Source organism: Verticillium nonalfalfae (assembly GCF_003724135.2).
Source record: "Verticillium nonalfalfae strain VnAa140/NRRL 66861 chromosome Unknown scaffold_29, whole genome shotgun sequence".
Lineage (NCBI taxonomy): Eukaryota > Fungi > Ascomycota > Sordariomycetes > Glomerellales > Plectosphaerellaceae > Verticillium > Verticillium nonalfalfae.
In genome coordinates, this window is record NW_021167254.1 from 204,892 (window position 1) to 228,697 (window position 23,806).

Sequence of the window (23,806 nt, forward strand, 5' to 3'; positions counted from 1 at the left end):
GCAAAGCGACACCGGAGGAGCCACGCCAAATTGCCGAAGTGAAAAGGTGACACAGGCCTTGACCACATTGAAACCAACCACCCGAAGTATAGTATGCCAAGTGGTCGTCTCGATCTGCAGAGCAGAGTCTCCATCAACGCCGACGCCATCGTAGCCAAGATTGTAAGTACCATTGGTGGCGTCTCTGGACCTTTACGTGCTCGATTACCTTGGAGCCGTATATCTCGATTCGGAGATTGATTAATTAAGAGAAGAAGGCTTGAATATTCAGCGGAGTTAGAAGTCAATAGTGGCAAGTTCGTATGTGGTATCTGTGGGAGGGCTTGGTCTTGTTCTTTCATGTCTGGACGGTCGTCCCTTAAGAGCAACGTGGGCTTGGCGGGGTAACACAGGATTTCTTTGATCCAAACGCAGATCCAGCAGCAACTCCCGGGTATAGTTCGATATATTTTGCCAAGCCTGTCCTGGTGGCTGGATGTGGGACTCGTTCAAGGAGGTAGATAGCACGTAGACTTATTTCCATGTCCTCCTGCAGTCTCCTTCGGTCGATATCAGCATGCCTCCCAGTATCTAAAGGAGGGAAATTAACCTCAATCTGCTTTAGATAGCCCATTATGAAAAGCAAGTAGTCGATTTGGTGTCACGAGAGGAATAAATCAGACTCATCGTAGGCCAGGCCGGGTCGACAGGCACACCTGAAGTGGTGAGGGGAGCACTAGAAGGGATACCTCATTGCTCACTATAGAGCCATACATATAAGCTGCCAGGTACAAAAGGGGTATCCGGGATATGACAGCACCTCATTGAAGTGACAAAAAAGTGTGCAGGGTAGCCCTTATCGTGCGGTAACCTACAACGTGAGGTCAACCTTAGACGTAGTGAAGGCGGACAGTACTGTATTTATCGCGCAGTCTTCTTCGCTCATGCTACTTAGAGGGGCCTGTACACAGGTATTATCTCTATGATTACGTTTGTTAGTTCTTCGGTTTAAGTCTCTTTCTATGCGAAAGTGACCCAACAGCCCGGCCTTTTATTGCTGCCTGGGTGACCAATATAGCTTCGTGCTAAATAACAAGTAACCTTTTCATAAAAAAGAAATGTCGCCTAAGGTAAGACTTGAACACCCGTATGTGTCAGCAAAGTCTTTCCACATGAATAGCTCTTGATCGGCTCATCATGTTGATAGCCAACTTTTAATTTATCGGTCAACGGAATGATGTTCTCCGTAGAGTCTGGTCCCCGGTGAAGCATTCGCGCTTGTCAGTTACTGCCCAGACTCACGACAACTTGGCTAGAGGCCTGGGCCTCAGCAATTAATTAAAGGGGCAAAAGCGGCAAGAGAAATGCATATTTCCAAGGGGACATCATTTTCAACCATACCGGGTATGTAATGCCGATGTCAACTTGGCACTGCTTTTTGGTGGGGCATCACGGCCGACTCGGTTGTTCGTCTGAACTCGGGATACGATTCTCAAGATCAACAATGTTAGTGATGAACCCGAGGCGAACCGTGATCCTGGATTCAAGACGAGCCTTCAAGCATCAACCCTTTTCGTATCCATTTGGCAGCGCATTGAATTGAGACGTGGTGCTTAAATGTTCCGGTGTCCCCGGCTCGATCCGAATATTCGGATGACGCGGCCTCGACTTGGCAAACACCAAGCAACATTGCATCCACAGAAGCATGGAGTTCGCGAGTTCGTTGGCTGAAAATCCTTGTAAGAGCTCAAACCTCCAGCCAGTCTTGGGACGCGGGCCAAGGAGGATGGGAAAGTTTGCGCCGTGAGGGTGGTGCCTCCTGGCAGAGTTCTGGAGCCACGGAAAAGGGGCAAACCAAGCTTTCGTGCCAATGCTAGCCACTCTCATTACGAAGGGAGACATCGCCGACGCGGAGGAATGCCTTGGATATCTTCTCTACGGTCAGTCAGGGCTTTCAATCAAGTCTACCTTCGAGAATTGGTCATCAGAGCCATCAGTCCCTTTCGGCGGCCTCGCCGTGCTGGCGCGCCGACTCCGTGGCTTTCCCCACTTGTCAGGCGCCGAGCCCGAATATCCGGATGTATCACACTCATACCAGGCGAGGATACACGAGGTCAATCGAGCTCAATCACGAGCATTAGGAATGCAATCAGTGACCCTGTTTCAGATTCATGCTTCCCCACCCTTCGGAGGTCGGAGATTGTTGTCCATAAGGTTAACTGGTGGAACCATCTTCAGCCAGTGGCTATATGGTGTACCGTTGTGTGGTTGTGACTGAGGTGGACATTCAAAGACGCTATATGTTGCTGGTCAAGGTTTAGGCAAAAATACCGATATTTATCACTGATGCGTATACTTACTTAGGAGCAAACAAACTTTGACTTGATGACCATGTCAACCACTGCCTGATCATTGAAGTCCAAATGCCAAGCTGGAGGTAGCTGGTATGGGCCAAAAAGAGCTGCCTTGCGTCCAGATAGGGATATGCCGAGAACATGGTAAAGGCCCATCATAACCTACCCGCCCTCTCATTTAACGGCAATCCACCATGGGGGTGGCGTGACAGGGACCCTTTGATGAGGAGACATAATCGTTTGGAGAGCGTGCGACCGCTTAGTATAAGATCCAGCACTACGCTGGCTTCTTACAGTTGATTCTTGCTCTCCATCTCACATTGTCTCTCTTTGACTTCCACATTCTTTACATCACATTCTTTTACTTCACTCTTGTGTGGCCCTTGGACTGGATCCTTCCCATACTTAGCAAAACCTTTATCACCTCATTACCTGATATAACACACCAAGTCCAAACCATCACGATGAAGTTCTCCAACGTTCTCAACCTCGCCCTTCTGGGATTCGCCACGGCCACGCCCACTCCCACCATCCAGGAGGACGGCAGCCCTGCGCTCATTGCCAAGCGCGCCTCCGTCACCGAGAGCTGCAACATCGGTTACGCCAGCACCAACGGTGGCACCACCGGCGGCAAGGGTGGTGCCACGACAACTGTGTCGACCCTTGCGCAGTTCACCAAGGCTGCCGAATCGAGTGGCAAGCTCAACATTGTTGTCAAGGGCAAGATTTCCGGCGGCGCCAAGGTGCGTGTGCAGTCGGACAAAACCATCATCGGCCAGAAGGGCTCTGAGCTCGTCGGTGCCGGCCTCTACATCAACAAGGTCAAGAACGTCATCGTTCGCAACATGAAGATCAGCAAGGTTAAGGACTCCAACGGCGACGCCATTGGTATCCAGGCCTCTAAGAACGTCTGGGTTGACCACTGCGACCTGTCCTCCGACCTCAAGTCGGGCAAGGACTACTATGACGGTCTCCTCGATATCACCCACGGCTCCGACTGGGTGACTGTCTCCAACACCTTCCTCCACGACCACTTCAAGGCCTCGCTTGTCGGCCACACCGACTCGAACGCCAAGGAGGACAAGGGCAAGCTTCACGTCACCTACGCTAACAACTACTGGTACAACGTCAACTCGCGCAACCCCTCCGTCCGTTTCGGTACCGTCCACATCTACAACAACTACTACCTCGAGGTCGGCAGCTCCGCCGTCAACACCCGCATGGGCGCCCAGGTCCGTGTCGAGTCTACCGTCTTTGACAAGTCGACCAAGAATGGCATCATCTCGGTCGACTCCAAGGAGAAGGGCTACGCCACCGTCGGCGACATCTCTTGGGGCTCCTCCACCAACACTGCGCCCAAGGGCACCCTTGGCAGCAGCAACATCCCCTACAGCTACAACCTCTACGGCAAGAACAATGTCAAGGCTCGTGTCTACGGCACCGCCGGTCAGACCCTAGGCTTCTAAGCGTGCGTTTGATGCGCCTCTCTTCTTGGAATGCAGGGCTTGAGGCCCGACTTTTTTTCGTGATGGAACTTGGACCTTGAACATTTGTTCTGATACTTGTATATATTCGGTAATTATTCTTCTATGAGCACGGCTGCTTTTCGCCGAATGCTTTTTTCAAAGGTTCCTGTTCTCCGCTGCCTGGTGTGCATTGATGTTTGATTGGCAGTGTTTGCGCTCTTCAGCTTCGGCGAAGAATAGGCAGAATATGAGACTCACAATGTGGATTAACTAATCAACCTTCCGGGGCCGAACGTCCGGTGGCGGTCTATTTCGTGATCATCCCTGCTGCGTCCATTTCGGCACAACTTCATCTGGCTTCGACTTCTGGCTCTGCCCCGCCGCCGGGGACTAACAAACAGGCCAGGGCTGCCAGGCAGACTTCCTCATGATGACTTCGCGCCGTACCTCGTTTTGACAGCCAGCTGACAGAAGACGTACGAGAGGTGGTTGCTGCCCACAATTTGGTATTTTGATTCCCTTGTCGCAGAATGACGATAACGAGGCAGGATCCAGACCTGCCCATTTCGACTCGACACAGCCTGAGGCACACTGGAGAAAACAACACCTTCAAGAGTGTCATCCACTTCTTCCACTTCTTCCCAATGAACCCACGGTTGGGCGAGGTCAGTACCCATCGGCGCCAACATGCCCGATTTCTCCGATAAGGATGCTTTCATCCACGCTCTCAAGAGTTACTACACCACGCTATCCTCCTCCGGTCTCTTCGCCCCGGAGACGATCCGAAACCCGCCGGCTGGAGGCTGGCCTCTCGGCGCCCTCTCCATCCCGCCCACTCGCTCCAAAGCGGCCATTTCTCTACTCCGCCACATCCCCTACCTGGAGCCCTATGCCGCTCCGAATGGGCAGAAATCGCAATGGCCCATTATGGTCAAGGCCCTTGCGGTCAATTACTTGGAGCCCTTGCGAGAGGATCACCCTGACCTACCACCAGACGTGATCGTACTTGCCCGTGCCTTCTGCGTCGACCCTGGCAGGGGTGGTGAAATTGTAGACTGCACACTGAATTGCGCGACAGGAGAGGTGATTCGCTCGAATGAGATAGTCTCCGCGACAGAATTCTTCGAGAGGCGGATTGATGAACTGAAAGATCAGACCGTCATGCCGCTGCCGCCGGTAGACGACATGGCGCCCGCCCTGTTCTCCGACGAGTGGGGACGGGAAGACATCGTGAAGCGAGCGTTGCGGGGTGTGCAGATCAGGTGCGGGTGGACGGGGACACATAATGTTCTTGTGTGGAACCGAGCCAAGTTCCTGCGAGAGATGGCCTGGTTCCGGAGAATGAGGCGGAGAATTGAGGAGTGCAGGGCGGCGAGAGAGGAGATGTTTGATGACGAGGCAGATGAGGACTGGCCACCGGAGGACACGTCTCGAGCTTCGTCTGAAAGCGAGTGGACGTCCAGCGACCGTGAAATGGAAGAAGAGGGCGGGGCCGGTTACATGGCAAACGAGCTCGCCGGGCTGTGGTCTGATCTTGACAAGGCCGAGTTTGACCATGTCAGTGAGCAACTCGCCAAGGACAACATCTCCCACACTTTCCAGGTGCCGCGCGAAGGCCAGGCCCCAGTCCGTCTAGCTGTACCCGCCCCCCCGACACAGGATGAAGCGACGGCTACTCGTGACGCCCTCATCAACGGCCTGACGCGCTACTACACCCTCCTCACGCGTGCAGCCTACCTTCCCACCGAAGCTGTCGAGTACCCTCCCCTCGAAGGCTGGCAGCCGCCTCTCTTCCAAGAAGATAAACTCCGCGCGCTGAAGTACGATGGTTGGACCATTGAGGTGCTCCGTCATTTGCCATACATTCGTGAGGCGGGCGAGATGGATGATCAACAGTGGCAGGTTTTCATACAAGGCTACCCAATTCGATACCTCCATGACGGTTACCTCCTCCAGCAAAGCCCGTCGAAACTCGCAAAGAAAAACCTGCAAGACCTCGGCTTTTCGCCGTACAAAGCGGGCCTGCCAGGGACACTATTGGCCGTCGTCAAGGCGAGAACCGAATCAGACTCGCACTGGTGGCTCGTGGATTTAGAGAAAGGTACATATGTCATCAATTGAGAGGCCTACGCTGGCACTGACGATATCGCTAGGCGAGATCATGGTCGACGACGCCACGATGCAGGTTGATAGAGGCTCGACAAAGAAGACTCCTTGGCTGCGCAACAAGGCGGAGCCGATTTCTTCGTTCTTTGACAAGTTGATCCATCGACTCGTTACGCTAGATCTAGTGCCTATGCCGGATCTGGGGAGACTCGAGGGCATGTATGACGAAGACGTCTACGGGCCTGAGATTTGGGGGGGCATCGCAGCGAAGGAAGGGGAGAATGTGCGGGGGGCGCTGGATCTGGAGATTGAGGTGAGAAGAAGTCTGGCCACGGCCACAGATAATGCTAACAAGTGCAGCTGGCGCGGAAGATCTACCTCGAGCACGGATGGCCTACGCACGAGTTCAGGAGGCAAGAGTGCATCGATGCGCTCGTGCAGATGAGGCAGGAGATTTGGCAACACGTGCGGGATGAGAGGCAGAAGCTGTACGAAGCCGAGTATGCTGACAAAATGTTGGAAGACGAAGTCGAAGAAAAATATCACGACGATGTGGATGAGGCAGCAGAATGATCTGACTTGATAAGAGGGGTATGGTATCATTAGGCCTGTGGCCACCATCGCAAACGATGGATTCATCTATAGTTCTACTAAAAACACAACGCTAATCCCACTCATGCCATGCGGCTTATGCAATTTCATACCCTCGAGTCAATGCTCACGGCATCGCTCGCAAGACTGCCCTTCCGTCCGGTTCCCGTCCCTGACCTCGACTCGAGCCCGTGGTGGTCCATCTCGACGACGACGCTCGTAACTGTCTCCATCTGAATCGCCAGACCAGCGCCGCCTCCGCCGCTACCGCCGCCACTGCCCTGCTGTCCAGGGCCTTGAAGACTGTCCTCACTAGAGCCCGCCTCACCGCGCAGCCTTGTCAGCTTGCCGAGTGAGCCGAGCTTCTTGCGCCCACCGCGGGAGTGGCCCCTGTAGTCGTCGTTTACCATGTTTTCGGCGCCACCAGCGACAAAGACGACGTTGCCGAATCGGCGATTCGGCGGTGTGCGCATAAAGGCGAAGGTCTCGAGACCCGTATCTTGTGAAGGCGGCAGGTCGGAGAAGACGATGGAGCGACGTGTTGTGGCATACAGTAGCACATCGAGCCACCCGTTACAGGCGATCATTGAGCCAGAGAAGCAGAAGTATGCGAGGGACGGGGTGGCACCGGCCATGGAGGCAACACGACCAGCGGCTAGAGGTGTCGTACAGATGACGTAGATAAAGGGGTACAAGAGGAAGGTCCTTTGCGAGGCGTGGTCGATCAGAGAGCGGCGGTGCAAGGGGGCCGCAAGGTTCTGCTTGCTGTGCCCTGGGTGTCCCTCACGCGAGGCCGCAAGCGTGGCCTTGCGGATGTGGAAGAAGATGAGGATGTAGAGGACCGAGGTGATGCCGAGCGACAGGAAGATCCAGAGGTAGTGCAGGAAGAGACGGATGTCCTGGTAAGCTGAGTTGATCCAGCACTAGGTGATGCATGTCAGCGCAATGTTCAGCTCAACTCTCTGATAAATCATGCTTACCCATGCACCAGCACGAACGTAGAGGCCGCCCACGGACGCGCCGTTGTTCGTGATGATGACGCCAATGATGGCCGTCAGATAGGTGAAGGCCCAACCGCCCATGATTGTGGTGTAGAAAGCCCACGTGGCCATCCGGTGGCCTCGTACAACCCCCAAATATGTGTGCATGGCGATGAGGAAGATGAAGACGGAGGATGCCAAATCACCCGTCGAAACGAACCAGCCTTGCGCCCAGCACATTGAAGTCCCCGCACGAATGGCATCCTTTCGCAGCCACGCAGCGTTGAGCAAGAAGGCGAGGGCCTGCTGGATATCGGCGAAGAGCAGGTTCAAGATCAAAACGAGGAACTGGTTAGGGGGATCCCTGCGAAGTCGTCCCCATACGGTCGTCACCTCCTCTTGCGGTGCTGGCACCTCCATCTGAGGACAGAGATGCTCATCGGGAAGTTCATGATCCACCACCGGCGTGGCCTTGGGGTTGGTCCCGGAGGCCAGGTCGATCGGTCGAAGTTGCCATCGTACCAGTTTGAACAGCAGAAAGAACAGAAGGGCGACGCTGCTGATGAAAGAAAGGAAACCGAAGAAAGATACGGCAACGAGCCCGCGGTGAAGGACAGCGGGGAGCGGAGCGAGACTGAGGATCGAGTCGTCGCCGCGGACAACGAGGTGTGGTTCGCTCATGACAGTGCGGTCGTTTCGTCGTTGTTATCGTCGTCGGTTGTCCAGAGTTTCTCTTAGGGATGCATCTGAGGTCGTGGTCACGAACCCTCCACTGCCAGCAAATCTCGAACAGTTAGATAGACCGCTGGATGGATGCACTGCAGTTGGCAGAAAGCCAAGACCAATGTGGAAGAAGTGTGGTATATCAATGGAGTCAACGCATAAGGCTTTTCCTTTGCCCCCTCCTCAGTGACGCCTCAGCACTGTCCGCAATATTCTCCGAGGCTAAGGCCAAGCCTCTATGGAATACCAACATTGGCGGCAGCGAGTGAGAAACGACGGAGTCATGTACTAGGCGTTATTAGCGGCGAAACCGTGAGCTGCCCGGGGTGGTCCAGGAACGACTTCAGTCGACGTGCAGCTTCTCTGGCATTAGCGCCTCCCAACGTGGTCGCATCAAGCGATCCTGCGAAGTTGAACAAGGTGGGGGACCACGTTGGATCCCTGCTGCTCTTGGTTCTGGAGCTTCAGAGGGGCATTCCTCATGTGCAGACCGCGGCTGTCGTTGGCTGCTGATGAGGTGGGAGGGGCACTCACGAGTCGGGAGGGTGATTCCCCGACGGGCCTCTTCCTTGGAGGGCACAAAAGGGGGCAGACCCTGAGGGCGCGAACAGGCAGCAAGGTGCTTCGGGTCCGAGTCAGAAGGTAAGCCTCGCTAGATTGCACCGCATCCTTCTGGGACTCTGGTGATTGAGGGCTGAAAAGCGATCTGATCAGCACTACTCCCAGTCGTGGGAGCTGGGGCTGATTCCCATTACATCTATGCCAGTACAACGATTGCCAATCATAGGGTTAATCACCTGCATAGGTTCGATGATCTGGTCTGGGCAGAAAGTGACAGGTGGAATAGTCGAAAGCCCGGTGGAAGAAAGGCGGCTTCTGTGGGCGTTCTGACGGCGGCAATCGGGCGCCGTCAGAGGCTACGGCAAGCCCAGGCATCTCGTCTGTTCAGCTGGCATGCGCTAGAGCTGGCGTGTTTGAAGTTGGGAGCGTACCAAATGCCAATCACGGGCAGAAGGCCGACGAACGCACAGGGGTGGAGGTAAGCCAGGCCAGTTTGTTCCGGGCAGATTTTCAGACCCTTTCGTACTCAAACCAACCCAGCCACCCACCCTCAGTCTGGGCCCTCAGCCGGCCGGCCGTAACGGGAGGGGGAAAAGTCTTCGTGGATCGTGTTTGTGCGTTCGACGGGTTCGACGAGGCGTTCGCTGGCGCTCATTGGCGTCGGCGCCATGCACGTGGATGGGAAATGAGCACCCAGCGACCGATTCAAAGCGGCCATTGGCGCCGGGTGTTCCTTTTTCTTTTGGAATGGCTGGTTCGGACAATGGTCATGGTGGCTTGCGCTGTTGATGCTTCTCGAGTCGCGAACTGCCCTCGATCGCCACCCACGCCAGATGCGCGTGCAGTTTCGATTTGTATGACATCTTCCATTGCTGGAAATGATGCAGAGCCGAAATGAGGCGGCACCCCTGGTGGATGATTGAGTTCGACCGAGTCATGCCGCTGCTGATGTGGTCCGTGATTCCTGCGAAGCACTTACCTCGAGGGGCGGACAATCTCGTGACATCCGAGGCTCATGAGTAGCGATCCGGATAACTGCAGTGCAATATCCGGTCGACCGGCTGAGCTGAGTGTGCAGCATCGTGAGTATCTCGATGTTACCTGCTGATATGCCATGCTCTACGTGAGACCATGGTGGTAATTGATTTTCGGTGCCCTGAGTCGAGCAGGCCGGCTTCCGACGAGAAGAGTTTGAGCATGACGAAGCCGTAAGGTTTCGCTTGTTTGGTTTTTCACGATGCCTTCATGTGCCAACGAGGAACAACAGCATCATGTAAGACTTGGGTTGGCAGCGGTCCAGCGAAACCACACCGGGGCGAAGAGGAAATCCTATCATGGGTGGCGGCGGAGGTCGCTTCAAGGACAGGTAGATTGACTTTTGAGCCTTTTTCCCATGCCAAAAGACCACGACACAGTAGTGCCGAATCGGGCAATTGATGAAGCTGACGAAACTGGCTGGTGATGCTCCTTCTGAGGTTGTAGTGACTTGAATGGGACAGCTACGACTGCCTAAAAATCTGTCTGCTTCGTCTATCGATGGATTACCTAAGTCATCGGTCCAGCCCCTGAATTTGCGGTCAGTAGCAGCCACAGGGCTTTGGCACCCGCACCGCCACTTAACTTGGGCAGCCACTGGCGAGTTTAAGCTTGAATCACTGGCGGCTTCTATGCTCCGCCCACCTCCACCTCCCGCCCCTCCCAAAGCTGTCCCTCAGTGATACTACCAGAACGAAGACAGCACCCATTGTCACCAGTGATGATCATCAGAAGCTCCTAGACCATCCATTCGCCATCATTTTCTGTCAGCTGTCGAATTGCTGGCCACCAGCCCGTCATCGCTCAGCAACCACAGTGCAGTGGCCGTTGTGCGGCCAGTCCCTCTGTACTCCCCCGCACTGGAGCTGGCTTCGGCGACGTCCGACGGGGTTATCGTTACCACAACCTTGCGACCTTCCCGATCAGTTCTGGGCCGGCGGACCCTTCACCACCAGGACGGAGCGTCTCCAGCGCAGCTCAGCAGCACATTGGGTGCCTCCCAGCCGACTTCGCTTGCCACCTCGGTACAAGGCGGCCAGTGACGCCCTGCGCCTTGCCCACAACAAGAAGGACCCAAGCCTCGCCTGGCGATTTTTGTGAATGGCGGCGTTCTCAAATCTCAAGGGATCCTGACTATCGAACTAACGGCCGCCGGCTATCGCCTGGTTCCTGGACGTGGCGAGGGGCTGTCCGACAGCAAATCCCGAGTACGCAGTCTGCAGCGACCGACATGACCAGTGATAGTCTGGCAATCAACGAGCTTCCCCAGCAGTGACGAGGACCCAGAAGGAACTGAACAAAAGAGCTGCCAAATGTTGCCCGACAACGGCATTCATTGACAGGAACAACAGAGGGGAATAGAAGATTGGGACCCAACCTCCAACCACGCTCCAAGCTCCAACTACGCTCCAAGCTCCGCAAACTCAAAAAGCATGGCCGCAATCGCCGTTGAGATTGGTCAATGCCTCTCTCGCGCTCTGCCGGGGGCCTGCTTCCCCGCCAAAAAGCCCCAACGGCGCCCGCCCAAGGACGGCAATTGACCCGCTGATAAGCCTCAAGTGAGCCTATGGCGTCTGCACGTGGGGGAGGGGCTCAAGACATCCCGAGCATCCTCTACGACACTCTGGGACCTGGATACCTTGGCCAGGCACCTCGTCGGCGCCCTCCAGCCACTCACCATCCAGAGATTAGAGCTTCCATGTTCGTGGTCCCTGGAGAGCCGGCGTCCCAGCAGTTCCAACGCCCCGCTCGCGGCTGCAGCCAAGCACATGTTGCCGTCACTTCCCATGTGGGCAACCGAGTCTTACAAGTCGTACCGATGGTATTTAGTCCAAGTCGGCCCTCCCTTCGACTGCAGATCATGCCGACGCGTTCTGCAGCTCAATCTGTCACCTCGTTGAGTCCTGTCTGCACTCGTTCCCGTGGCACCGACAAGTCCTAGTCACCCCCAGCAACTACCACCAAGATGAGACAGAACATCCTGCCGGCCCTGGCGTTCGCCGCCGGTGCTGTCGTCGCCTCGCACGAGAAGATCGACATCGACCAGCTCTACAGCTCCCGCATGATGAAGCGTGGTGTTGACGCGGCCGGCAACTTCAACATGTGTATGTGATGCCTCTTCCCAGTTGGGCCATACGTCTCATTAACAACAACGACAGCCTTCTTCCACATCAACGACGTTCACGCGCACCTCGACGAGTTCTCTTCCTCGGGCACTGACTGCACGCGCCCCGAGCGCGGTTGCTTCGGCGGTTACGCCCGTGTCAAGCATGCCATTGATGAGCTCCGTCCCCAGTACGAGAACTCGCTGTTCCTGGATGCCGGCGACGAGTTTCAGGGCACCCTCTTCTACACCTTTTACAAGGGAGAGAAGATTGCCGAGACGGTCAACCAGCTCGGATTTGATGCCATGACTCTCGGCAACCACGAATTTGACGGTGGTGATGATGAGCTCGGCGAGTTCCTGCTGAACCTGACCTTCCCCGTCCTCTCGGCCAACATTGTCAGCACTCACCCCGCTCTCAACAAGACCATCCTGCCGTACAAGATCTACGAGAAGCACGGCGTGGCCGTCATTGGCTGCACAACCCAGACCACGGCCAACATTGCCAACCCTGGACCTGGCACTGAGTTCCTCGACGTCGTCAGCAGCGTTCAGCGTGCCATCGACGAGATCCACGCCACCACCGACATTAAGCGTATTGTGGCTCTCACCCACATCGGCTACACTGACGATCAGGCGCTTGCTGCTGCCACCACTGGTCTGTCCCTGATCATGGGTGGTCACTCACACACGCCCCTGGGCACCGCTACTCCTGCTGGTACGGCTCCGCAGGGTGATTACCCCACCATTGTCAAGAACGCCAACGGTGATGATGTCTTCGTCGTTCAGGCCTGGCGCTGGGGCCAGTACCTCGGCTACATTGACGTCACCTTTGATGAGGAGGGCCATGCTCTCGCCTACCACGGCGGTCCCATCCACCTCACCAACAAGACTGCGGAGGATGCGGCTCTCAAGGCCCAGATCAAGTCGTGGCGCGGTCCTTTCGAGGAGTTCGCTGCCGAGGTCATTGGCTTCACCAACGTGGAACTCGTCCAGAGCACTTGCCAGACGCAAGAGTGCACTCTAGGCAACGTCATGGCTGACGCCATGTACGAGTACCGCGCTTCTGAGGGTGCCGACTTTGCGCTGGTCAACGCCGGCGGCATTCGCGCCGGTATTGAGGCTGGTGATATTACTCGTGGCAACGTCCTGATCTCCTTCCCCTTCGGCAACGCCATCACTGAGCTCAAGTTCTCTGGTGCTGACGTCCGCCGCATCCTCGAGGGCTGCGTCAGCCGCGTCAACCAGTTCAACGGCCGCCCCGTCACGTCGGGCTTCCAGGTCTCTGGCAGCATCAAGATCCAGTACAACCCTGCTCTCGCTGTTGGCTCGCGCCTCGTCAGCGTCTTGATCAATGGCGAGGAGATTGAGGACGATGCCGAGTACACCATTGTCACGCTCGACTTCCTTGCCGGCGGCGGTGACAACGTTTTCGAGCTGACCACCAACTTCATCCCGCTTGACCTGCAGGACGAGGTTCTCACCCGCTACGTCCGCGACAACAACCCTATCAACGCGCAGATTGAGGGCCGCATCGAAGTTGTCGACACGGTGCCCACTGTGCCTACCACCACGGCTGTGCCCACGTCAACGAGGCCGCCCTGCATTCCCCGTCCCAAGACGACGACTCCTCCTTGAGGAGAGGGTTGTTGGAGTGGTGTAATATGATTAGCTCCCCATAATTCACATAATTAACTTGATACGCTATATGAAGGCATTGGATGAAGTGATGAGGTTTCTGCAAATTTTCGGTGCAATCTTGACGGGTTTCTTCTACTAGTATCGAACGCCAATGGTCGTACCGTTGCGTACAGGCCATTGTGTTGCTGGCTGGTGCGGAGCGAAGTAAGCTTTTGCCCTCATTTAAGTTCAGTATCGACTTGAGGCCACGACAGCACTGGCAGCGAGGCGACCCCAAGTATGGCGCCATAAACCAACCGCGACAAGGAAAAGTAGCGAGCTTGTTGACTTCATTGGAGACATTGTTGTCTCATCCTCGTCTCTCTAGCGGCAACCCTGATTTGTGACCCAGCAATCCACTCCAGCGCAGCCCCAAAAGAAAATAAACAATTCACCCTCCCTTCTGCCATTCCCGACATTCCGTTCACTCGCTCGTCATCTTGCCCCAGAAGGGCGCGCGCCACTGTCCTCTCTTTTCCCTCGTGACTCCAGCCTAGCACGGCCCCGTGTTGCAGTCGCCAATGGTGATGATCTGGTCCACTTCCACGCTCTCGACCTCGGGAAACGCGGCCAGCGAGTCGCGCGTGTGCTCCTCCGTCTCGACGGCGAGACCGTTGAAGAAGTCAAAGCGGGCGGTGACCTCGGCGGGCGCGACGGCCGTGATCTTGGCGACGTACTCGTCGATGGACGCGCCCTGGTCCTTCCGTCAGTGCCCGCGTTCCGCACGAGGATCCCGAGACGGGGTGGCGTGTTGTGCCGCTTACCTTCTTCAGGAAGATGATGTACTTCTCGGCCGACACGAGGGTTGACGCCACGGCGGCCGCGACGGAGAAAAGGGCTGTGAATCTCATTTTTGGGGACAGCAAAAGTGGTGAGCACGGCGGGATGTTGGATGGGTGGCTGCTGTGGTCTTTTTAGCTGACGACAGCTGTTTGGTTGGACAGTAGGGTGCCTTATACTCTCCCCCCTCCCCCCCCCCTCCCGCTGCAGCCTTTGATGTGGTGTCTCACGCCAAAGACTAATTCGTTCCAGTGGTGAGATTCAGGGTCTGTGTTCCCTGCTCGGCACGCACGAAGGTTCGACTGGGTCTCTTCGCTCCGTGACAGGGGAGAACAGGGTTGCGAGATCTGCCGAGACGGCAGTGAGAGACGGGCCGGGTGGGGGGGGGAGACGGGGGTGGAGACAGGGTGCAATGGCTTGTGGGAGGGTGCCGTCGCCTCGTTACCGTGCAAGTCAAACGTAAACATGTGACGAGTGATGGAGGGGGCTGCCCAAGCTGGGATCTGAATCACCTAGAGATGCCGTCGTGGACAAGGTGGTTGGAACGGCATGTAAAGTCTCGGGCGCGCAACACACATACTCAAAGTCCAGAACACGACATTTCTCCCAATCGTCACAGAATCCTATCATTTCCCGGTACATGCATGCTACGGCCCGGCCCTCAGTCAAAGCGGACCTCCCTACCCGTCCTGGCGCTCTCGCGAATCGCCTCGAGGATCCTCAGCACATCCCTCGCCTGCGTCGCCGGCACAGGCACGTCCTCCTCCCTGCCGCTCGCCAGGGCCGTGGCAAAGCCCTCAAACAGCCGGACGTACGTCTCGGGCTTGTCGGTCAGCAGCGTCCTGCCCTCGACGCTGCCGTCCTCGCGGACAACGACGAGGCGGCCGGCGGCGGCCTCTGGCTCGACGCCGAACCCGGGATCCGTGGGCTTGGCGCCGTCCTTGAGCTGGGGCTCCTGGACGTCGAGCCCCGGCTTGCGGTACGAGCCCTTGCTGCCGCGCAGCCAGAAGCGCGGCTGGGCCTCCTCGACGGACAGCACGCCGGCGCGCACCGTGACGACGAGGCCCGACGCGTACGACAGCACGGCGTGCAGGCTGTCCGGGTCCTCGGCGTCGAGGCGGCCGGCGCGCTGGTCGAGGAGGCGGCCGTAGACGGCGGCGGGCGTGCCGAAGAGGGCGTAGGCCTGGTCGACGAGGTGGCTGCCGAGGTCGAAGAGGACGCCGCCGCCGCGGTCCATCGACAGGCTGCCCTTCCAGGTCGTCGGCTTGTCGGGGCGGTAGCGGTCAAAGTGCGTGTCGAGCTCGAGCGCGCGGCCGAGGGTGCCGTCGCGGAGGAGGCGGCGCAGCGTCAGAAAGTCGGAATCCCACCGCCGGTTCTGGTAGACACAGATGAGGCGGTTGTGCTCGCGCGCGAGGGCGATGAGGGCGTCGGCCTCGGCGGCTGTCGGCACGAAGGGCTTCTCGACGAGGACGTGCTTGCCGGCACGCAGGGCCTGCGAGGCGAGGTCAAAGTGCGTGTCGGGCGGCGTGAGGATGCCGACGACGTCCACGGCCGGGTCGGCGAGAGCGGGCGCCAGGGAGGTGTGGTGCGTGAGAGAGGGATAGTCGGCTGGTGCGGACGATTCAGCCGTTGGGTTACGCTGAATGATGGTGTGCAAATTCAGAGTCGGGACGAGGTTGATAAAGGGAATGTGGAAGACCTTGGCCGAGAGGCTTGAAACTGTCAGAGGCGGAGGGGGGGACTGTAGGGATTGAGGAAGGGGGGCTTACCCGTAGCCGATGATGGCAACATTGAACTTCTTTTCGGCGGCCATGGTGTCTTCGTCTGATGGATGATTCGCGTTGCTCTACAGGCTTTGGTTGTTGACCTGACCCGGCAATGCCATCAAGAAGAAGGAAGACGATGGTTTATGAGCTGTTGCTCGAGCTGTTGCTCGAGCTGCCCCTCCTCCCACTTGACCCCCACTGGCGGGGTGAGGTGATGAGGGGACGCTAAGGTGGTAGCGACAGGGGGGCTGCGTGAGCTACAGGGCAGAGCTAAGCTGTTTGTCCCCTAACTCTGGCAAAATGGCGTCACTGGCCACTGGTCCGAGACCTGACCCGCGACCTGGCCCGAGACTCCGCGGAGCAGCTTGGGGCCCCCAACTCCACCAGCTTCGTTGAATACGTCGTTAAAATCTCATCACACCGAGGAGCCTCCGGATCTAGGCCAGCCGCTGATAAATACAATGGACAGACTGTCCTCTTTGTGAGCCAAAATGAGAACGCTCCGTTGTCAATTGAGTCACACCGGCGGCTGGCCACGTAGGCAGTGGAATGACGTTCTCGCTGTTTCGTATTCATCATGGCTCTTCTTCTGTCTGAACGCCATCCAGCCGGGCTCCAACTCAGCCAGGCAAACCTTCATATCTAGGAAACAGAAACACAAGCACCTTCGCTCTTCGTCTAAGCGTTTCGACCTGTTGCGCCCGGCCATCTACCCATAGAATTCTTCGTCCGCCCTTCTGCAAACTCGGCAGCACTCTCACGCCCCCGTAAATCGCACCCACTGCAGCACAAAGATGCGACACAGCAGACTGAACGCCGCGAACACGACAAAAATCTGCGAAAAGTCCCACCAGTTCTTCGTCCGGATCTCCGACTCGATGTAGTCCTGCTTGTGGCCCACGAGCGGCGGGAAGCGCCCCGTCGACAGGTACTGCTCCATGAGCGCGTCCTTCTCATACCACCTCGCGCGCAGCCACAGCTCGAACGCCTCGGCATCCTCGAGCGGGATTTCCGACACCTTGAAGCGGCGCCAGTGGAAGTTGACCGACTTGGGCGGCCGGCCCTGGAAGTAGGTGCTCGAGAGCGTGAAGTAGTCTTGGCCAAACTTGCCGCGCCTGGTCTCGTCAGCCGCCGGTCCAGTCGTGATGGGGTTTGAAGAAGTCAAGATACTTACGGGATGCCCTCGTACGCCACGGTGCAGTCATAGACATAGTCGACCGTGTCCCCGAGCTCCTTGAGGCAGAAGTACATGCCCGTGCTCCGCGGCAGCAGCACGTGCTCGCCATCCTTGAGCCCTGTCTTCTTCGCCCAGGCCGCCGACTTGGTGCGCCCGTTCAACGCGAGATTCGTGCCCTCGGGGAAGAGCAGCAGCCACATGGGGCTCAGGAAGCTGGTGCCGTCGGGGGCGCGCTGCCTCTTCTTGAGCTGGCCGAGGCGGTGGGCGAGGCGCGGCTGGTCGGTGGCCATCTTGCGCGACATGAAGATGAAGCCGTAGAACATCATGCCCCAGCCGATAAACGGGATCCACTTGAGCGACTCCTTGAGGATGATGTAGATGTGGCCGTGCATGCGCGGTGTGTTGGCGTAGCCGATCCACCAGAGGTAGAGCCAGTCGGTGTAGATCTGGTGGTTGGCCACGAGCACGAGACGCTCGGGAAAGTCAAACTCGACCATGCCGTCGGGCTGCTGGCGCATCTGGTGGGCGACCGAGGCGTCGCCGCTGATGCGGATCTTGGTGGGGCCCCACCACTGCGTCATGGTCGTCGTGAGGAGCGCAAACGACTGCTTCGTCAGGGCCATGTAGGCGTAGTAAAGGTCGCGTCGGATGTAGTACAGAGGCGCGCCGAGGAACTGGGTTGTGCCGATGCTGGGGAGGCGCGGCGTTAGCGGACGGAACGGAGAAAGCAGGATGGCAGAACGGAAGGAGGGAGGAGGAGGAGGAGGAGGAGGAGGGGGAGACGTACGCAACACAGCAGCACAAAAAGTAGGTCGCCCATGTGAAGCCTCTGACGATTTGCATGAATGTCCCGTGCTTGGCCCTTCCTGCCGGATGCGCAATTTCTGGTGTCTTCATATTTGAACCGGCGTCGGGCTTCAACGCGGGGAAGACTGTCGTCTTGGGCGCGGGATCGGGGAGTTCGGTAGCCATGAGGGCGGGTTTGTGCCGTTCACACAGCTGATGCAGACTGCAATGCTTCAAGACGGGTGCTGCCAAAGGCGAGGGCAGTGATATAGGAGTGATGGGCGGTTGGACGGTCCGAGCGGTTGACGTAGGGTCCCAGGGTGAAGCAGTCGGTGGAAGCTAAATCGCGGGGTCGAAACGAGCAAAGGCAGAGAGTCGAGTCGCGCCACGGCACCAATGCCTCGCAAGGAAGATCAAGAGGAGAGAAGTGCTATCAGGATCATTCCGACGGCGAAGCCATGAGAGAGTCGAGTGGTCTGAGGAGGGTCAGGCCGAGATGGGCGGCTGACGATGTTTGCAGCAGAGGAGCCCTGTCCGGTGCGGCCGAAGCTGTGGTGGATCGCTGTAGGCATCAACGTTGGGATCAGCCCCAGCGATCACGTTCCACCGCCTCGGCACCTGATGGTGGTGCCCCACCCCACAGGGTCGCATCCACATCACGTGAAAGACCCCTTGCATGTCGAGTTGTGAGTGTGTTGCATGGTGGTCGTTTCTCGTAACGTATCTTATTGCTACGGATTGTATTGGGGTTTCGTCGTCGAATGTGAAGTGATGTAACCCTCTACTATGGTCCATGATTCGTCTCCCAATCGGGTCCCTTGGCAGTCATTATGATCAACATCAGAATCCCTTGCCCCGTTCTTCAAGTCAGCTACGACTGATCTTCACGAGCTGTTGCTATGCGAGCCGAGGATGTGGTGGAGTTTTTGTGTTCGATCTACCCGCTGCTTGGCGTATTCTGCTCAGTGTCGTGCTTGGACTCGGTGAGATTTTCGCATACCATGGCCTTGGAAACGTCCTGCTTAGCGGCCCCACCAGTCGTGAGCTGGAGACAGTTGCAGCACTTCCAAGACAGCGTGACAACATCCAAGGGCGTGCAGTTGTGGCACATGGCGTGGTTGCATAGGACTCCGTGGCATGTCTTGCCGTTGCAAAGGCTACGGTTGTTCATTTTGGGGAATGTTCGAGTTGCGTGTGATCTGACTTGGTTGATCATGTCTGGTTGGCCGGAGTATGATCGAAACTTGAAAGATTATCACGCATCTTTAAAGAGGATTAAGGGATGTGCCAATTCACTGCAACTCCTAAATTCACCACGCTCGAGAACATGGATTGAGAGTGACTGTCTACCTAGTCTGAAGTTGGCATTGGCTTAGAGCCAGAGCACATATTTTTACTGCAAAGAGCCCCTAACAGTCCTTGTAAAACCAAGCACAACCTACCTTCTACTTAGTAGGTAGATAAATAAGTCGAACCACCTACTCCATTCACTGCCAGGAACGCAACCCTATCGTCGCTTGATCCCGGTATTCATCAGTCAACCGTCGTTCCTGAGCAGCACTTGGCCCGTGCGCTGACGTCACATCCCCTCCAAGGCAGCAGCGCACCCTGACACTCCTGCCACTCCGGTCTGCCCCTCGTCTGCCCCTCTCCTGCCCCTCCACCCCTCCCTCAGTGCCGTGTCAACCCAACTCTATCCGGCTACCGTACCACCCGGAAATACCCCCCGTGTCTCGCCAAGTCTCCCAACATCTCCCTCCTCAGATCCTCACGAGAGATCAGTCTCATCATGTCGTCACGCGGGGTTCCCGAGGTTCTCATGAAGAAGGTCGACGAGTACGTCGACTCGCTCGCTCCACAGATCGAACCCCGCATCACGGCCGAGCTCGAGACATTCCAACAAAAGACCATCGACAGCCTCGAGACACAAGTCGTCGACGCCTTTCGTTCCCTCTTCAACACGGACAAGAACAGCTCCGGTGACGCTTCGAGGGGATTCAGCCTCAACAACTCTGCGCCCGATGCCTACGGCGGCCAGTCGCTGCCCTTTGCCGATGAGATTGCCAGCCTGACGCGCGGGTTTAGCAAGATTACGGATGAGGCGAGCGATGATCTCCGCGACATTTTTAACCTTACCGAAGGCGGCGGCGGCGGCGGTGACACCCGTTCGCGTGGTGGCCCCGGCGGCAACAGCTCCTCGTCTGGCGCCAGGGGCTTCCTCTCCGCAGCCTTTGACATAGTCCAAGATCAGCTCGACAACAACAACAAAGGCTCCTCCGGTGGCCAGGGGTTCAAGCTCGACGGCCTCCTCGGCGTCCTCAGTGACACAGTCAAGGACGCCTCGCGCAACCCGGAAGAGAAGGCCCGCCTCATCAGCCCCGAGATCAAGGAGAAGGTCGGCCTCAAGCTGCGGGAGCAGCACGCGCCCATCGCCGCCCAGTTTACGCGCCTCGCGCTCGAGCACATCAAGACCTGGCTGCGCGGCAACACGAGCACGCGCGACCTCGGCGACGGCGTCAAGGGCGAGATTGAAGACCAGGTCAAGGATCTCGTCAAGGGCCTTGGTGGCCTGTTTGGCAGCAAGAAGCCGTCCAATGAAGGCAGCGGTGGCGGCGCCGCGCGGGGTTTCGGCGACCAGACGCGCGACACCGGCGACGGCGACGGGTCCGGCAGCGGCTTCTCCAGGGTCATCAGCGACAAGCTGAGCACCGGCCTCGCCAAGGTGCACCGCAACGTCCGTCTCGAGTTCCGCAAGATTCTCGGCGCCATCGAGAAACAGCTGTTCGAGCTGCTGCCCGACGCCTTCCAGCGCCCACTCGAGAAGATTCTCGGCGGCAACCCCTTTGATGCGCAGCTCGACCGTGACGCCGGCGGCGGCCAGCAGCGGGACCGTGGCTTCGGCGACGACATCAAGACGAAGCTGCTCGACAAGATCCGCGGGCTTGTGCGCAAGGTCCAGGAGACGCTGCGCGAGAGCATCCTCGGCGTCGTCAACGGTGGCCACCGCAAGTTTGAGAAGGAGAGCTGGGTCTTTGTGCAGCAAATGGTCGAGCAAAAGGTGCAGAAGTATCTGCCCAAGGTCAAGATTTCCGTGCCGGACGATATTGGCGACGAGGGCGTCAGCGTCGGTGCTCCGGCGTCGGGGACCCAGCACGTCGGCGGTGTTCAGCCCGGCCAGTCTGCGGCGGGTGGCTATGTGCCGCCGCCGCCGCCGGTGCAGAGCCACGACGGTGCAGGGCAGACGCATGGCCAGCAGGGGTACAGCCCGCCATCGCAGCACAACCCGCCGTCGCAGTACAACCCGCCGTCGCAGTACAACCCGCCGTCGCAGTACCAGCCGGGAAACTCTGCACCGAGCGGGTATGCTGAGCTTGACGGAGGAAGCCAACCCCACAGCCAGTCAAGTTACAAGCCCCCTTCGCCATATCAGTCTGGCAACTCTGGCCAAGGAGGCTACGCCCCACCGCCGCAGGAATTGGACGGCGGAGGATCGACGTACGGCCAGCAGGGGCACAACTCCGCCTCGCCGTACCGGCCGCCGCAGGATGACCGGCCCGGCCAACACCAGGACCAAGGCTACCGGCCGCCTCAGCAGCAGCACGATTACCGACCACAGCAGGATCAGGAATACCGCCCACAGCAACAGTACCAGGCGTATCGACCGCAGGAGCAGTCTCACGGCGAGAATCGCCCCAACGACTACCCGCCCCCACCCTCGCAGTATCAGTCTGGTCAGTCTCAGGGCTACCATGGTGGCCAGAACTACCAGCAGAACCAAGACTACCGCCAAGACCAGGGGGGTCGTCAGGAGCAGGGTTACAGGCGCGAGGATGACTATCGACGAAATGATGACTACAGGCGGGACGACGGCCGTCCGCAGGGCCAGGGGTATCAGCAAGACGGACGGTATGACCAGAATCCTCGGTATTGATGGAGGGCATTTGTTCTGAATTTGTAAAATGCATATGAAGCATATCTGGACCAATGAGGAATTTGACAACAATCTCAGCACAGGTAACGTGCAACATGGACGAAATCGCACCAGCGTGGTGGTGAAGTATGAACCCAAGTGGCGAGAGATCAGTTTCTGCGCATAGTACGTCGCATTAACATGAGGCCTGATCAACATGGAAAGCAAAAGCTTGAAATCCCAGCCATCACAGCCAATAAATGGTCTCGAGGACAATACTCGGAACTGTTTCCTCCTATCCGCTGCGTTATGTATTGTCCTCATTGAAGTTTGACCACATGGCCGGCGAGGGCGGCTATTTGCCATAATTCAATTGGCCGCGAATGGCCTTTGCCCATCCCCACTCACTGTTACATGTTCCCCCTCTCGTCTTCCATCTCTTTCAGCGACCCTTTCTTCTCATTCACTTTCATGGCAAGGCATTGTCCCTCTAGCTGCCCAATACATTACGAACTGCGACGAACTGCGGCCATCAAAGATGAACGTTACAAATGAGACTCACGTCATAGATGCGGTGACCAACGACAAGGTAGAAAGTGAAAAAGTCGAGGCCGCTGAAGGCGAGCCAAATCATGATACTACTCTACTCGACAGTCCCAACACAACAGCCTGGTTACACAACGGCACCAGCACGGCGGTCCCAATCAGCACCGCCGGTGACGACGGCGCTTTGGATCTTTTTCAGGAAGACTTACCCGGCATCAGATACCATGAAGGACGGGAAAGCACGATCGAGGATGTGCGGGACGTGATCAAACTGCTGAACGAGGCCGCGATACCGGCGTGCGTCATCGGCGTCAACGCTCTCCGGTATTTTGGAGCTGGACGAGTCACATGGGTAAGCTTTCGATCCATACATATCTACATATCCGATGGGTTGACCAGCCCGCCGCCAGGAGTGGGACATTTGCGTCCCGGATGAGAGGCTCGATGACGCCGCGGGGATCTTCTTGGCACACGAGGCATACAAGCGCGCCCGGCCGCCGCCCATGGTGCCGTACTCGTTCCGCCACCTCCATCCCGCCTTTCAACTCCGGGCCGCCGAGCTGTTCTTCATCCTGACGCCGTCGTCGCGCTGCTGCGTCGACCCCAGACCCGAGCACTGCGAACGGAGCAATAAGGGCGTCCCCTACCCGCAGATGGCACAGTTTGCACGGTCACTCTTAATCATGCAGGCTGACGCCGATCTAGAGGACTTCGTCGATGGCATGGATTTGGATGTGCAGTGGGCAGAGGCCAATATCGACTTTGCCGATCTGCAGCAACAGGCGCGTGCATTCTGTCGCGCGCATAATCCTGTCTTGGAAGAGAAAGGCCTGGGACAGTTCAACGAAACCTTGGAACGCCGGGGACTTTGGGAGAACATTGTCTGTACCAAGAAGAACCGCATCGACGATACCAAGCAGGGACGGTACAAGACCCGTTGGCGCCGCATCAAGAACGATGTGGATCCACGGACTCGCGACAGGGAGATGTAGCAGGAATAAGGGAGAATTTCTAAGCGCCAACGCATGCTAGAGGATGTTTGCCAGACAGCCAGAAAAAGGAGTTGGTATCCCGTTCGTTGTATTGATCTCATGTTGGAGTGGCAGTTGGTGTCTTGTTTGAGCTACTCGGCAAGTCGTGCCAGGTCCATGGTCAGCCGCTCGCTACCGCCAACACTGGCGCTTTGCTCACATCATGATCAGCACCAACGATGCTGTTGACTTGATCGTGAGCTAACACATCGCGCAGATATTATTTCAAAG

General features: G+C 57.3%; 9 protein-coding genes across 9 annotated transcripts; 5 read left to right on the top strand and 4 right to left on the bottom strand.

The window, feature by feature from the left end:
• Positions 1–2,797: 2,797 nt before the first annotated feature.
• On the top strand, positions 2,798–3,799 carry D7B24_004932 (uncharacterized protein; the record flags this gene model as incomplete). The annotated part of the gene is made up of 1 exon (XM_028639096.1): positions 2,798–3,799. The coding sequence occupies one exon, from the start codon at positions 2,798–2,800 to the stop codon at positions 3,797–3,799; it is 1,002 nt and encodes a 333-aa protein (XP_028496450.1).
• A 687-nt stretch (positions 3,800–4,486) lies between these two features.
• On the top strand, positions 4,487–6,478 carry D7B24_004933 (uncharacterized protein; the record flags this gene model as incomplete). The annotated part of the gene is made up of 3 exons (XM_028639097.1): positions 4,487–5,900; positions 5,953–6,218; positions 6,266–6,478. 3 exons carry the CDS (start codon positions 4,487–4,489, stop codon positions 6,476–6,478), a joined length of 1,893 nt encoding a protein of 630 aa, XP_028496451.1.
• Positions 6,479–6,603: 125 nt separating this feature from the next.
• Positions 6,604–8,157, bottom strand: D7B24_004934 (uncharacterized protein; the record flags this gene model as incomplete). Its single annotated transcript, XM_028639098.1, has 2 exons — positions 6,604–7,419; positions 7,477–8,157. 2 exons carry the CDS (start codon positions 8,155–8,157, stop codon positions 6,604–6,606), a joined length of 1,497 nt encoding a protein of 498 aa, XP_028496452.1.
• A 3,604-nt stretch (positions 8,158–11,761) lies between these two features.
• On the top strand, positions 11,762–13,537 carry D7B24_004935 (uncharacterized protein; the record flags this gene model as incomplete). The annotated part of the gene is made up of 2 exons (XM_028639099.1): positions 11,762–11,900; positions 11,955–13,537. 2 exons carry the CDS (start codon positions 11,762–11,764, stop codon positions 13,535–13,537), a joined length of 1,722 nt encoding a protein of 573 aa, XP_028496453.1.
• A 535-nt stretch (positions 13,538–14,072) lies between these two features.
• Positions 14,073–14,430, bottom strand: D7B24_004936 (uncharacterized protein; the record flags this gene model as incomplete). The annotated part of the gene is made up of 2 exons (XM_028639100.1): positions 14,073–14,273; positions 14,344–14,430. The coding sequence occupies 2 exons, from the start codon at positions 14,428–14,430 to the stop codon at positions 14,073–14,075; spliced, it is 288 nt and encodes a 95-aa protein (XP_028496454.1).
• A 590-nt stretch (positions 14,431–15,020) lies between these two features.
• D7B24_004937 (uncharacterized protein) lies at positions 15,021–16,172 on the bottom strand (the record flags this gene model as incomplete). Its single annotated transcript, XM_028639101.1, has 2 exons — positions 15,021–16,071; positions 16,129–16,172. The coding sequence occupies 2 exons, from the start codon at positions 16,170–16,172 to the stop codon at positions 15,021–15,023; spliced, it is 1,095 nt and encodes a 364-aa protein (XP_028496455.1).
• A 710-nt stretch (positions 16,173–16,882) lies between these two features.
• Positions 16,883–18,274, bottom strand: D7B24_004938 (uncharacterized protein; the record flags this gene model as incomplete). The annotated part of the gene is made up of 3 exons (XM_028639102.1): positions 16,883–17,240; positions 17,300–17,992; positions 18,090–18,274. The coding sequence occupies 3 exons, from the start codon at positions 18,272–18,274 to the stop codon at positions 16,883–16,885; spliced, it is 1,236 nt and encodes a 411-aa protein (XP_028496456.1).
• Positions 18,275–19,877: 1,603 nt separating this feature from the next.
• Positions 19,878–22,019, top strand: D7B24_004939 (uncharacterized protein; the record flags this gene model as incomplete). The annotated part of the gene is made up of 1 exon (XM_028639103.1): positions 19,878–22,019. The coding sequence occupies one exon, from the start codon at positions 19,878–19,880 to the stop codon at positions 22,017–22,019; it is 2,142 nt and encodes a 713-aa protein (XP_028496457.1).
• A 517-nt stretch (positions 22,020–22,536) lies between these two features.
• D7B24_004940 (uncharacterized protein) lies at positions 22,537–23,536 on the top strand (the record flags this gene model as incomplete). The annotated part of the gene is made up of 2 exons (XM_028639104.1): positions 22,537–22,896; positions 22,955–23,536. 2 exons carry the CDS (start codon positions 22,537–22,539, stop codon positions 23,534–23,536), a joined length of 942 nt encoding a protein of 313 aa, XP_028496458.1.
• Positions 23,537–23,806: the final 270 nt, after the last annotated feature.